General features: G+C 42.5%; 1 protein-coding gene across 1 annotated transcript; it reads left to right on the forward strand.

The window, feature by feature from the left end:
* The first annotated feature begins 2,912 nt into the window (after positions 1 to 2,912).
* Positions 2,913 to 14,866, forward strand: FGF3 (fibroblast growth factor 3). Its single transcript, XM_006111464.5, has 3 exons — positions 2,913 to 3,732; positions 6,638 to 6,741; positions 12,067 to 14,866. Exons 1-3 carry the CDS (start codon positions 3,462 to 3,464, stop codon positions 12,397 to 12,399), a joined length of 708 nt encoding a protein of 235 aa, XP_006111526.1. The 5' UTR covers positions 2,913 to 3,461; the 3' UTR covers positions 12,400 to 14,866.
* Positions 14,867 to 15,305: the final 439 nt, after the last annotated feature.

The following is a 15,305-nucleotide window of genomic DNA, read 5'->3' on the forward strand; positions in this document are numbered from 1 at the left end:
ATATATATATATATATATATATATATATATATATATATATATATATATATATATATATATATATCAGTAATTCTGTGGTTGCAAATTGGAAATATATATCAGAAATTTATTATTAAATTGAAGCACACCGCTAATAAAATAATCTGCCTCAAATACTTAACATAGTGATTTGGTAGGAGAATTATTCTCTGAATGACATTTACATATAAGAACATTTAGAAACATTTAGCTAACAAGATCAGTATAAAAAGTAACCGCATTTAATGTGGTCCACTTAAAATTACACATTCCAAGTGAATTAATAGGTCATTATAGGTTGTAATTCTAATTTAGGTGCATGCTGTCTAGAACTTTTTCTCCCTTTTACATTAAATAACAGACTCAAACTGCTCCCTGATTATTACTTTGAGACTACAAGAAGCTTTGGGGCATAATTAAAAATATTTCTAGAAAGAATCGGTAGACCACATCTGACGTCCCACCCTCTGTTAGAATTAGACCACATCAAAAGGACCTTTTTTGTTTTCAGAAATGGTCACCAGACAACTTACAATGTACAAGAGTAGGCTTATGTTTTATTGTATAGATGTCTGACTAGGGCAAAACGACTTAAGGTTGCTTGCTATTCAATGTTGCACCAAGTGAGACAAGGTAGCTATATAACCCTTTGATATTTCACTGGAGGTCGTATTCATTTCATTTGAAAGGGAACCATTAATGACAGACTTATAAGTGTTCTTTTCCCTAATAAGTAGAATACACATCGTTTGGGAACCATGTCTGTATTAGATGCCCAAGGCAGAAAGATTTGTAGATGATGGTGCTAATTATGAAAATGGTAACCATAATGTGATCAAGATGGAAGCAATTTGAGCAAAAGTCATTAATGTGTTACTCTTCTACCCACTAGCCTTTTTGGTTTACTATTGTAGGAGGGAAGAAGTATCTTGTGGGATTTTTTTCCGGAGTACTAATGAAAAACTGTCCAGAAATCTAAAGCTGTAGATTGTCAATTTCACATCTTTAGGGGGATCCGACAATCTTAGTGATAACCCTGACTTTATCTATGAAAGGGCTTACATCATATTTATACATAACAATTATATTTCTTGTCCTTTTATAATAGCTATCTGTTTATATAGCCTCAAAGTATTTTCCACATCATCTTAGTACCTAGGTGCTATTTTGTGCAGTAGTTTGTGGGTGGTAAAGAATACATAAAACCCAAAGTACGATTATTGTCCTTCAGAAAAAGTTTGTTTCAGGGAGGACTTTTGTTTGAGTGTTAGCTGAAGGATTTGGCCGTTATGTAATGCTCCTGGGCATTTTTGTTCGATTGTTTGTTTTTTAAGTTTAGTGCCTTCTGTGTTTATAGGTTCGTTTTTTCATGAGCTATTATATTTTATCATATTTGAATACCTTTAAAATATTGTAAATACGTTTTCAAATACACTGTGCCTGCATAATTGCATGTGTGTACCCTTGCACAAAACAACACTAAAGAATTACTTATCCAAACATTCATCAGTTCTAACATCAACTCTCCTCGTGAGGCTGGGACAAAACTTGTGGAAAGAAGAGGGAGGATTCCTGGTACTGGTCGGAAGAGTCGCGCCTGGTTCCTTCATGTATTTGCTTTTCTTCCAGACACCTACAGGGTGAGAAGCCTTTTAGCGTTGGAGGGCTACTAAGTTTTAAGACCATCTAAAAGGGAATCGCTTTCTAGATCATGTTGTGCGCCTGCCATTCCTTTTAGAAAAAGATCGCTCCTCTTCGGTTGTTTTTCCGTCCAGGAGAAGCTTATTTTCTTCTGCGTTGCTTTCAAATGTAAGAAGCTCTTCTTAGCCTCCGAAGGAAAGCCTTATTTTATCTATTTTCTTATAACCGACAGTAAATAAAACATCCTATTGGTCAAGGTCAAATGCTCCATTTTTGACACGGCTCCCTTCCAAGCCGCATTTGAGTGGCCTTCAGACACTAATTTTCTCTCAAACACGTCTATGAAATTTGTAATTATTGACTTGCTTTAGATGCAAATGTAATAAATTAGCTTCTTTCGAGTTACATACCTGGGCAGTACATATCTATATTTGACGTTGGATACCCTTTTGCGATCCTTTTTAATTATAGGTAACTCCCCTAGAAGGGGGAAGGGAGTTGATGTAGTTGTGTGAAGCTACATACTAGCAACTGGAGAAGTCCTAGCGAAACCTAACTGTTTTGCCTGATGTAATTTACCAGTGAACAACAATGATAAGTTAAGGAAAAAAGATTAACACGAATGTCTTGCAAATATATGCAAGAACACACACACACACACACACACACACACACACACACACACACACACACACACACACACACACACACACACACACACACTTTCTCTCTCACTGGGAGTAGTTTGCATCATTAATTAATTTAGAAATGCGTCCGTCTTAAAAGACACATCCAAATATTGCTTACTAGCAACCGTGAATTGATTGATTTACTAATAACTGTTTTCCTTCAGCATTCAGGACAAAGGGAAGAAAGAAGTTGAAGTCACTAAAGACTGACAGTGAAATCCTTTAATACGTATTTTCCTTTTAGCCTGTGTGTGAACCCCTTTTATTATGCTCCCCTTTTAAAATGTGCATTTGTAAAAGCTACTTCCCCACGTTGTTTTATTTGGACGTCAGTCATCCCAGTTGTCATGTATTGTCATCTGCGATGCGGAGTAGCCAGGGCGAAGTGACAGACCCCACAGAGGAGCGCCTCGCAGTATAATTTTCAGATGCATAATTGTTTTATTTTGGATCTTTCAAAGCAGGGCAAGCCAAGGCAGTAACAGTGCTGCGCCCCTCAGATGTGCTGTGGCTGGCTGCTACTGCCCCCCTGCCTTCTCCCCCCCCCCCCCCCGATGCGGTTACCCGCAAGAAGCCACCGTGTGTGCCTCGCTCTGTGTGTGTGATGCTGTGTAATTTTATCCAGGCTGCACTCTGGGAGTTCACACAAGACTGATACCTTTGCCTCCCTGCTTTGTATCAATTGGTCGCAGATCAGGCTATTGTTGCAGGAAGCGTCTTTTATTTCTATGCTCCGTCGATCAACGAATCCCCCCCCCCCCCCCCCGTCTTTTCCTGAAATTCAGTGGCGCTCTCTCTTTCTCTCTCTCATGCATTCAGTCTGTCTAGCTGGAGACCCAAGGAGAACTCTGATCACTGCAGCTCCATCTAATCCAAACAGCTGGGACTCCTCGGTGGCCCCGGCCCGTGTCTATTGATTTAAGTAGCGCTAAGACAGATAAAAGGGACAGATCGAGGCAGATACAATCTTGCCAATGCGTCACGAGTTGAGCCAGTGTGCGCTTTGCAACTGTGGAGGGCTGCTAGCAAGACTTCTTTGATGGGACCCCTGGTGTCATCTGCTCCAAGCCTTGCTCTCCCCAGCAGACTAAGCGCTGCGGCCATCATGCCACGATGGTTATAATCTGGATCTTGCTGCTGCTGAGTTTGTTGCGGGAATCTTGGTCCCAAGGGCTGGCCGCGGAGGTGCTCAAGGTACCTTCTTGTGCCAAAGGCCAGGCGTGTGACCTAAGGCTACGCAGAGATGCTGGGGGGCGCGGCGGGGTCTATGAGCATCTCGGGGGAGCGCCCAGGCTCAGGAAGCTCTACTGTGCCACTAAGTATCACCTCCAGATCCACCCCAATGGGAAAATCAACGGCAGCCTGGAGAAAAACAGCGTCTTCAGTAAGTACCATGCGTGCTTCTCCCCTGCCCATTTCCTCCTCTATTAGCTTTGCAGGGGGCTTCCAATTACCAGCTGAATTGTCCTTCAGGTCTAACCTTAGAAACCAAAGCGATGAACAAGCCTGGGGATATTTAGAGTGAAGTGACAGTGAAACAGACACACGGGGGGTGGGGGTGGGGGCAGATTTGGACACCTTGGCTCTCAGCAGTGCCTTGCTCCAGCGTCAATCCTAACTATGGTGCTACTAGTGGGGGAGGAGGGGGCAGGGTTAAGGGAGCAGAATATGCCCCGTTATTATTAGGATGTTTGTATTCAGATTCAGCCGGATTTTGCCCTGGGTTTCTTTGCAGCCCCCATGTGCCCCTCCAGAAAGCAAGGAGTTCCGAAGTTGCTGAGAGCCGTTAGAGGAACAGCGCTTCTGCCCCGGAGTGTGGGTTTTGTTTGATCACACTGGGTCCATCTCTTTCCTCCCCCCTGCCCTTTTCGTACACAGTATTCGCCCGACTCCTTTCCCCACGGGCAAGGCACAGACGGGAGAAATCCAGATGGGGACCCAGAGCAGAATTATGGCTGAGATGAACCGGGGGCAGGTTCGCGTCCTCGGTTTTCTCCAGAATCGGTGCCCCTATTAAATGACTAGTTCAAGTTAAACCAACTTCCAGGATCCCCCTCAGGGAATTGCCCCCAGCTCGGACAGAAAGCAGCCGGGGCAATGGGCAATAAATCCACCCCCACCTCCGCTTTCTAAAAAAGTCAAACCAGCGTTGTTTCCCTCCCGTTGCCTCTGGTTTGGAGACAGGAGGGGGCCTATAGACCCAATCTCTCCCTCTCCCTCTTCTCTTGCAGCTCAGGTGTAAGATGCACCAATTTACGCCCCAAGCCCCCTTTTCTTTGGGCATCTTCTTTGCCTCCCCCCGCCCTCCGCTGAGTCCCTCGGGTCGCAGGAAGCAGCTTGTCGGGGGGAACGCACTCGCGGGGATCGAGCGGCTGCCTGCCCCCAGCTGTCACTCCGATCCGCCGCAGGCATCGCTCCTCACCTTCCCTTGCAAGGCTCCCGGCCACCCCGCCAGGACCAGGGCCAATGTCCGAGGAGCCTTTGGGCAGCCAATGGCTTTCAGATGAGCTCTCCCGCGTCCGGCTGTGGGCTGCCTCCCGGCCCCCACCCCCGGCTGTTGGGTTGTCTCCTCCTAGGGGGATGCGAGGTGGGAGAGGCTTTTACCCCGGAGGACCCTGCTGGCAACCAGCCGGAATTAAGCCGAAACGGGGTGTGCCAGGAGCAAAGGGCGCTGTGCCCACGACACGACGGGATTTTAGAACACCAGGCTGCACAGGCCAGCGCCCGGCGGTGCGAAGCAGCGGTTCGAACAGGACTTACCCGACTGGGTGGAGATTGAGGGCAGAGCAAGCGGTTAACTCAGCACAATAGGAAACAGCGCCTCCTCTAATGGGCAGGAGACAGGCCTGGCTTGAAACGCCAGGGATCTTACCATTTCGGCTTCTGCGGAGTTACAGAGAGCTTATGTAACCCGCACACTAGTGTGGTTCCCACTGGCTGTGTGGGTTACACTTGTAAACCAGAAGTGCCGAAGTGGGAGCTTCAGAAAGGAGACACACATTTGCAGGAGTATCACAACTCCCCCTTCAGCATCTTCCCTCACACAGTTCTGTCATGATTTGCCTCTTAGCATCTTTTGGCTGGGTGTAACCGCTTTGGGGGGCTGGGTTCCCCCCCCCCCCACACACACACACACTCTCTTGTTTAGTGCATTAGACCTGATCTTCTGTGGGCTGAAATATCTTCTTTTATTGTCATAGGGCAGGTCTACACAGCAGGGCTAAAGCTGAAATAAGCTATGCAACCTGAGCTACATTAATTACCAGGCTCATACACACAAATTACTTTGGATGCCTGCATGCTTTTTTGGTAAATGTGGACTGCAAGGGTGTGAATGCACCCTCATGGTTCCCCAAGTAAGCAGAGAAATCAGCCCCAATCTTTGGCTGGCCAGAGCATGAGGGAGGGAGGCTTGGGCAGCATACTGCTCCTGCCCTCCCCCAGCCATCCAGAGCATGCTTACTTGGGAGATCATGGGGAGTACATTCACACATCCTCCCCCTACCCCATACAGTTCTGATTGTATAGCTTAAGTCGAAATAGCTTAGTTTGGCTTTTGGCACTGTCTACGCAGCAGGAAGTCTGAGGTGGAGAACTGTTCCTCTAACTTCCCTTACGCCTCATAAAATGAAGATTACAGGAGTCGGAGTAAGAAGTCCTCCAGCTCCACATTATGTTGAAATAACTGCTCATAGTGTAGACACAGACATATGTTATTTTGGAATAAAGTTAGTTATTTCAAATAACACTGCTGTGTAGATGTGCTCATACAGTCCTTGTTTCAAGCACTCCATCAACTTTCTGGATGACAAGTTCCTTTCATGACTCTGTATACATCTCTAAGAATCAGCCATCTTACTCCACTTTATGCTGGAGACCTCAGAAAGAGCATTGTCCTGAAATGGGTACCTTTGTGACCAGTTTCAATAAGTCAAGTGCTCTGGTGTCCCAAGAAAAGCATTAAAGGGGATTTGAACTTTTTTATATATACATATAGGATTAGGTGAACCTGTAGTTCAACGTTTGGTCTTTCCTTCTCAAAATAATTAAATTTCAATCAAACAAGTAGGGATTTGCTGTCAGCTTCAAACACTTTCCTTCTAGTTATTTTATTTTTATTGTCTGATTTTGTTAGAGTCCTGTTTTGTGTACATGACTGCAGTATCTCTTCTTGCATGTGTTAGTGTAAGTGTGAACTCGTATTCTGGAGGTAAGTGGCTATTCAGATGTATTTCAGAAAGTTACATATGAAGGGGAACAGCCCATTTCTCTTCTGTTTCTTTTTCTAGGTATTCTAGAGATAACTGCAGTTGATGTTGGAGTTGTTGCCATCAAAGGTTTGTTCTCTGGCAGCTACCTGGCAATGAACAAAAGGGGCAGACTTTATGCTTCAGTAAGTTTCTCTTTGAGACTGGGGTACCTTAACTATTGTATTTAAATGTTCTATATGGGACAAGGGAGAGAGGAAGCACTGTTATCCTGAGTGGACAGGGTTTATCTACTATGCATAAACAGAAAAAAGATTAAATGCCATACCAGCTTTATCTTTGAGTTTGTTCTAGGAAATCAGTTACAGTTTGCAAAATGATTTAAGAGCCACAGAGGACTGGTGTTATAAAAGTGCTGCATATTCTAACTTTTCTGGATACCTCTACATCCAATGAGACAAAAATATTTTTTCTGGAAAAGGCTAATATTATCTTGTCAAGTTTTGGGGTTATATAGAATTAAGCATGAAAAATACATCAGAAGCGAGCCTCTGAAATATATCAATATCTATTCACAATGGCCCAAATTGTACATTTGACACCAGGAGTAGGGCAAAGTGTAAGATGGAACTTGAAAATTAGAAAATCCTTCACTGATGTCAATGGGAGTTTCTCTTTACAGAGTACAAAATTGGGCTCCATGCAAATGTAAGAAAACTAAAGCTGTTGCCAGAAAACAGAGCTATAGGGGGAAAAGCAACTACAAAAAGTCATAAGAAGGTGTAAATAGCACCTCAATCCATTAATTTACCTTTACTCTTTCTTCCAGACTTTTAGGGTGAAATCCAGGCTCCTGTCAAGTCAATAGGAGTTTGCCATTGACTTCAGTTTGGCCAGAATATCACTTCTGGTGTGTAAAATACCTCAGCTTAGTCACCTTTACATTTCCTTAGGTACCAGAAACTATTTACCAACATGTAACTTACACCACTTTATTATCCATCAACTTTGAATTTGGTCCAATGTCTTTGATTGTTCTCTGGCAACCTTGGCATTAAACTGTTATTATGTAGCAATGATACTGTACAAATTCTCAGGAATCCTGCAACATGAAAGCAGATTTTAAAAGAAAAAAAATGCAGGGTAAAATATAGTTACCTGAAACTTGCTTCCCACACCTAGTTATTATATGTAATTCTATTGATTGAGCAATATGATACCTTCTCAAGCTAGGAGAGGTTTTCCATGCACATATGGCATGCATAACTCAATCTTATAAGTGAGTTCTCAGCTAACCTAATATATTTATGTATTTCTATCACCTCCAAAGTATTTTCTGTTTGTTTTATAGGAATCTTTCTGTAGTGTCAAGAGGGACTTGAAAAAGGGGTGGTACATACAGATGATGGTCCTTTGTTTGAATAGTGGACTTCTGTCAAAAGTAGCTTCACCAAAGGAACACTGCTGAAGTGGAATGTACCTTTTGTTGGCTCTGTTATGTGGCACCAGAGACAGGGGCTATCCCTGTGCTCCCAACTAGACCTATTGACTGAGCATCCCTTTTCCAGAATGGTGTTCTTCCACCAGCTCAGAAAAGTAGTCCATCCCAAATGAACGATGGAGGTTAAAGTAAATTCTTACTTTACCTTGTTCAGATTAGATATTTTCCCCCCAGGTCATTTAGGCTGAATTTAAATGCTGGTAACAGACTCCTAAGAAAAAAGGTTCACCTCTCATGAGGGAGAGAAGCAAGAGATGGGCCTAAGGCTATGTCTACACAGCAGCATTATTTCAGAATAACTGACATTATTCTGAAAGAACATAGTCTGCATCTACACAGCAAGTAGTTATTTCAACTTAATGTCAAAATAATGTCAAGCAGGAGGACTTCTGACACCTGTAACCCTCATTATATGAGGTGTAAGGGAATTCAGAGGAAGTGACTTCCTGCTGTGTAGACAGCACCAAAAGCCGAAATAAGTTATTTCAACTTAAGTTACACAACTGGCATAGCTCAAGTTGCGTAGCTTATTTTGGCTTTAGCCCTGCTGTATAGACATCCCTTGAAAGACCTTCCCTCTTGGAACTCTCCCTTCAGTGCAAGAAAGAGGTTCAGGCCACTTTGTGGCTGCAGAAATTGGTCTCAGCTTCAGTTGGAGAGGAATCAGCTGCAAAAGGGTCCTTTGAATTATGAAAAATTGTCTTTGCTACTCCTGCTAATGTTCAAAACTTCTCCTCTGGAGGGGAAGGGACCAGAGTGGGAAAAGCTGTTCTGTTCTCAATTCTTTTGCATGGGGAAAATAACAGGCAACAATTCACACCAGGAGAGAATATACCATGGACTTGTTATACATGAGGAAATGTATTAGATTGAGTCACCGCCTCTGGACTATACACAAGTCTAGAGCCAGTCACTTGAGTGTGCACCATTAGTGTACTGAACCCCAAGGGTTCACACAGGCCCACAGTAGCAGGCCCATGTTTTCTGACTCCAACACTGGCCTTTCAGGTGTCAATGATTCCTGTCTCTGTCTGACTCCCAGCAGCAGGGGGCTGTTAGGGGTATTGTACTGTGCCCCTTCAGGCAGGGCACAATGCTCTCAGTTAGTATTTGCCATGACGGCAGGCAGCCTGTACCAAAACAGCATTCCAATTTATTAGTCAGTTGGCACACAGAATCTGAAAGTCCTTAGGCTACCAAAGAGGGACAAACCCTAAAATACAGGCATTCCCGATCAAGCCAATACAATCAGCCAGCTAAGCTGTTATGGACTTCCTTGCTGGCTCTGCCTCACTCCCTTTGCCCTTAGTCCCAGGTAAGAACTGTCAAGTCTCTCCATAAACCAACCCATATCCCCATTGTTCTATTATGCAATAACTATTCCACTAAAGCGGGGGGGGGGGGGAATCTAAGGCCCAGGGGCTGGATGCAGCCCTTGACTTGCCTGGATCCAGCCCCCAAGCTCCCCTCCCCCAGTATTGGGGAGTCTGTGGTGGTGCTCCAGCCCTTCCACCATCTCCCCCAGAAGCTGGAGCACACAAGGCTTTGGTGTGTGAGGGGAATGTGGGGAGTGTCGTTCTGCTTCTCAGATGGGGACCACATCAGTGAGTGATTCTTTTTCTTTTCACATGTGTGAGGCCCCCAACTGGTTTTTCTATGGGTCAGCAGCCCTCAACCCCCCCCCCCAAAAAAAAATTCCCCACCCCTGAATTAGAGCTATTCTGGAATAACTCCCACTGTGGACACCCTAGTCAAAATAAAAGTGACTTTATTCTGAAGTAATAACTCTGTAAGGCCTGGTCTACACTACATGGGAAGGTCAAAGTAAGATATGCAACTCCAGCTACGTAAATTACGATCAACGTATCTGGAGTCGACATATCTTACATTGCGATTCTGCACCATCCCATAGCAGGAGGCCGATGGGAGCAAATGCAGAAGTGCAGAAGGAAAACTGCCTATGCCTCCCATCAAGATGGTATCTGATAACCACATATATTTGTCTTTTACAACATTCCTGTGAGATAGGGCAGCGATAACAGTCCCATTTTACAGATGGGGAATAGATGCACAGAGAAACGTACAGCCAGATTTTTAAAGGCAGTTAGCTGTCTAAAGATGCAGCTGTCTAGTGGGATATTCAAAATGTCTAATGGGCACATATCTTCATCTTCAGGCACATAAATGCCTTTAAAAATGGCCTTTAATGACTTGTCCGAGGTCACATAAGAAGCCAGTGCAGGGGCAAGATACTGAACTCATTGCCTCATGTGGGAGTTCTCAAACCTCATTTTCATCCGAGGGACAAAACTGGGTGTCTCACATGAAAAGTGAGCATACATTAAAGTGAGCAGCAAGTATGGGGTTTGATGAAAATGAATTTGTCATGGTTATAGGAGGGGAATGGCATAAAGGAGCATGTTTGTCCCACGAAGGATGTGTGTGGGGAACAAGGTAGTGGAGACACCTTACTTAATCCCTCCCACTGATTAGGTTTTCTACCCCTATATTTATACTCAACTTGGTCATTCTAGTAATATCTACTGATCAATTATGTTTTGCATAAGATACTTATTATGCCAATATCTAGGATACATTTTGCTATGCCAAAATATTGCAAAAGCACGTAATAGTTTTTCATCTGTCTCTGGTATTTTTCTCTTATAAAAAATGGGATGTACTAGTTAGTACCAGGTTGTTTCTGGTCTTCTTGGCCTGGTCTTGCTGTCCTTTACAAGTTATGCATAATTGAGCAAGCACTTCTGACTCTCCCCCACCCTTTTTGGCTTTGCCTGCGTGCACCAGACTTGAGTCAGGCCTAGGGTTTGCTTTGTTAGCGATCCATACTTTGGACAAGGCCTAGTAATGCAGACATTGTTGTTCTGGTCAAGGGAGGGCCATCCAGGCTCCCCTACAAGAGGTCATTCAGGATGAAGTTTATGCCCACCTTTTTAACCTCCAACCAGATATTGAGGAAGTTTAAAGGCAACCATTACTTAGGACTTAGATCACTGTAATAGTCCATAGGTGAATTGCATCTATCTATTAATATGCAGTTCATCGTCAAGATACACAATTTTGCCTCCTTAATGGTTTCAAAATGGTCATAGTAGGTAGACACCCAGGAAATTGAAATTATATTTTCAGTGTGCAGACATACAGTTATAGGTCTGTAAATGCAAGCACACTAATATTTTCCTCTTGGTTGGACAAACTGTAATGATACTCCTGAGTACTTATTCACCACTTTCCATCTTCAATGTGATTTTTCAGACATTAATTAATAAATCCTCATATCGCTATAGTTCCCATTTTCCAGATGGGAAATTGAACTCAAGATATTAGGCAATTTGCCCAAATTAACACAGTGATTTAGTAACAATGCTGGTGCTAGAATTTAGAAAGTCTGTGTTCCCAGTTCCATGTTCAAGCCAATGTAAGGTTTTTCTTATTAATTTGCATTGCGGTAACACTTTGAAGTCAGTGATCAGGCCTGTGTCAGTGATCAGGCTCCACTGTGATGGAGTCATATACACATGCACAAAGGAACAGAGCATGTGATCCAAGTACCAGAAAAGAGAAAACAGGTGGATACAACAAACAGATCTAGGGGAGTACAAAGTAATAGTGAGGTGGTTTTGATTAGTGGTAAGTCAATAAAGATCATCTACAGAGGGAAATATCCATAGACACATATAGCAATTTTAAAAGTAACAGTTTGGATTACTGTCCCTTTATTTCAGAATAGTTTGTGAATTGTTAACAATTCTGATACTGTGGGACCTTGTTAATAGATGGAAAGGTAGATAGAGGCTGTTAGTCTTCTCTGAATCCCTTTTATACCACCTTTCTTTCATTCTAATCTTAGGTTGCTTCTTCTATATGATGCAGTCCTTTGTTTAATAACCAATGAAGCCCTCTGTACATCCTGTCCCTGCACTAGTCAGGATGCTGAACTATTGTCTGTGCTGTCTTTCTGGAGCTGATGGCTGTTGTATTTGCTTTACAGGAAACTTACAATGCAGAGTGTGAGTTCGTGGAAAGGATCCATGAGCTAGGGTACAACACGTATGCATCTCGCCTGCACCGGACAGTGCCCAATGGAGCCAACCCCAAACGCAAAGCCAGTGCCGAGAGACTATGGTACGTCTCCATCAATGGGAAAGGCCGACCAAGAAGGGGTTTTAAAACCCGCAGGACACAGAAATCCTCTCTCTTTCTGCCCAGGGTTCTGGATAACAAAGATCATGAAATGGTCCGCGTATTTCACACAAATGTTAAATCCAGAGAGAGTCTACTGAAACCTCCAAGTAAGAATCAGAGAAGAAGGAGAGGACACTAGTGGATTCTTTGGGGAGGCTGGGATGGGGACTGAAAGCAAACAAGAGTTTTTGAAGTGTGCCTAGAAAACAAACAGCAGTGATTGTATGATATAGAAACAGGGACATTTTTTATACACTGTGTATATCTATATATATATATTTGATGTCACATTAAACCTATTTACTTTTAGATATTTTAGAATTATTACTGTGGCAAAAACAAGGGACATAAATTGAGGCACATTCAAATGTAAATTAGATGGATGTAATAATTTTGTCAATGGCCTTTAACATTTTTCTTTTCCTTAATTTTATTTTTTTTAAACTTACTTTAAGATGTTCTCTTATTGGTGTATTCTCCCAGTGAACCATTCTCCACTCGGAACATTTTACACCTATCACCTGTTTCTTGAAAGAAAGCATAGCACTTTTTTAATCCTTTCAGCGGTTTTCCAGTACAGGATTACATTCAAGTTATAATGGAGTACAGAAATATCAGAACTGGTTTATTTTGTAATTTACCTGTATTTATTTTTACCTTTGTTTTGACAAAGTCAATATCATTCTTTTTATCTCCCTTGAAACTAACTTAACCTGAAATTGTAAGGTTACTTTGAATTTAAACATTTCAACAGTGCTCTATGTTGCTAAGGTGTTCTAGAATTTTTTTAAATTAAAACATGAGGTCATCTCATCTAGTTATTTAATGGATTTCTGTGACGCTTGATAAAGCATTAAGCTTTATTAATATAAAGTACTGGAAGATCACATAAACCAGTTTATTAAACATTGATCACTTGCCCACCGACACTTGATTACTTGTCCTGTTCTTTCCCTCTGGAGCACCTGGCATAGGCTACTATCAGAAGACAGGATAGTGGGCTAGATCAGGGGAGGGAAATAATTTTTGATGTGGGGTCCACTCCAAGATTTTGGTAAGTGGTCAAGGGCTGCACTTTCCTATGGAGGGTATTTGAGTCTGGGACAGAGGTTGGGTGCAGAAAGGAGCTCAGAGTAGCAGATTGGGGTGTAGGAGAGCATGTGGGATCTGAGAGCAAGTTTGGGTGAAGGAGGGGGTTCACAATGTGCAAAGCTTTTCCTCCTCCCCCAACACAGAGAGGCAGATGGAACAGCCAACTGCTCTGAGCCCTGGGGCTGCTCCCTGCCTGTGGATCCAGTGGGATGAGCTGTGGGTCAGATTGAAAGGTTTGGTGGGCCGGATCCAGCCCCTGGGCCATTTCTTGCCTGCCCCCCTGCGCTAGATGGATCTTTAGTCTGAGCCAGTGTGGCCATTCTTATGAATCTTATTCATTGCTTTAAGACTAAAATATTAGGAAATAGGAACTCAGGGTCTGCCACTGCTATCCCAATCTCCTACTTGAAGTCAATAACTCAACTGGAAGTTGTATCTTGGGAAAATTAGCCTTCAGGAGAGGACCCTTGATCAAACATTCTCTTTGGGTTGTGTTTTATATATATATATATAAAAAATCTTAGTTCTGGGACTTAATACATTTTAACCTACAGAGAAAAGAAAAAAAAAGATTTGGTTATGATAAAACAGATTCAAGATGGTTTTTTCTATTATTAATTATTATTATTTTAAATGCTTGCTTTTAAATAGAGAGAGAACCAAGTTGCAAAGTTCAAATCCAGATCTGGATCAGTGAGCTTAGACTTTTTTGGTTCAATGCCTTATAGAAATGGGGTCAGTTGCAATTTTTTATTTGAATCCAGAAGCAAACTTTTGCTAAGTTAAGAGTGTGTGTGTGTGTGTCATCCTATTCTGAATGTGTATCTAGTTTTGAAAAGTGGAACTTAACATTCAGTTTATGTGATCATATTAACAGAGCAATATCTGATTTAGAAGTGGTATACATAGACACTCATCATATCAATCAGTATGTTAGTATGAGAGTCAAGGTGATCAGCACCTTGGCAAATCAAGTCCACATATAGCACAGCTAAGTGCAAAAGAGGCTGCAATGGATGCAGGACAGGCAGTAAAGCAGATTCAGCTATGATGTGTGCTTTCAAGGGCTCCTCTCTATGGTCATGTCTCACTGCCTCCCCCCTATCGTAGTGGGCACATGCTTTCTCATGCTCTGGCTGCCCTTGAATTTGTTGTAATTATCTCTTTGGAATCAAATTCTACTCTTAATTACATCTGTGCAATCCTGAGTGAAGTCAGCAGACAGAAAACACATTTAAAGAATATGCCCCATTTATGTGGCAATTCAATTCACCACCATAAACATCAGTGTATCAACTATAATTTCTTTGTGCCCATATAACTCCTGAGGGCAATGAGGGCTTTTCCCTTATTTCCAATTGGAATTGGATTGTTCCCTTTGAGAATAGTCTTGCAGCAATGTTCTAGAGTGATGACGCACAGTTCAGGGGACAATGGGGATTTCAAAAAAATGGATGCAATAGGGAGTAAAGGAGGGTACCAGAGTAAAATTGTTAATTTTCTACCATTATCAAGGCCTGTAGGCTTTTGGATATTGGGCCAGTGGTGTTGCTATCAATTTCCATGTGTCACTAGATCAGAACCTTGCCTATAACTTTGAGGACATTCTAGTCAAGCTCATTCCTTGCAGCCGGGCAAAGCAAAAAGGCAAGCAGAGAGAATTAGACAACAGATATACTGACTCCTTAGAGAAATGTGTACTCATGAAATTTTGCTGTGCCACAAGACTATGAGCATAACACAACTGAAGAGCTTTAGTAAGGCTGCAATTTCTTCTTTAATGCTACATATTTACTTCCTTTTCTATTATGGAGGGTTTGTATTCTTCTTTTCCGTATTTTCACTGGCAAAATGCTTTCCATATGAAAAAAAAAGTACTGAACTCAGACCTTTATTTTAAGCTATTTTAAATAGGCCTTTGAAGCTTTCAGCAGAGCTCAAGTTCAGATGTCT

Source organism: Pelodiscus sinensis, chromosome 5 (genome assembly GCF_052426305.1).
Source record: "Pelodiscus sinensis isolate ZL-2025 chromosome 5, ASM5242630v1, whole genome shotgun sequence".
NCBI classification, from domain to species: Eukaryota; Metazoa; Chordata; order Testudines; family Trionychidae; genus Pelodiscus; species Pelodiscus sinensis.

Coding starts and splice junctions, on each gene's coding strand:
- FGF3 (XM_006111464.5), top strand. CDS start 3,462: ATGGTTATAATCTGGATCTTGCTGCTGCTGAGTTTGTTGCGGGAATCT. Junction 3,733..6,637: donor GGAGAAAAACAGCGTCTTCA/GTAAGTACCATG, acceptor TTCTTTTTCTAG/GTATTCTAGAGATAACTGCA. Junction 6,742..12,066: donor GGGGCAGACTTTATGCTTCA/GTAAGTTTCTCT, acceptor TTTGCTTTACAG/GAAACTTACAATGCAGAGTG.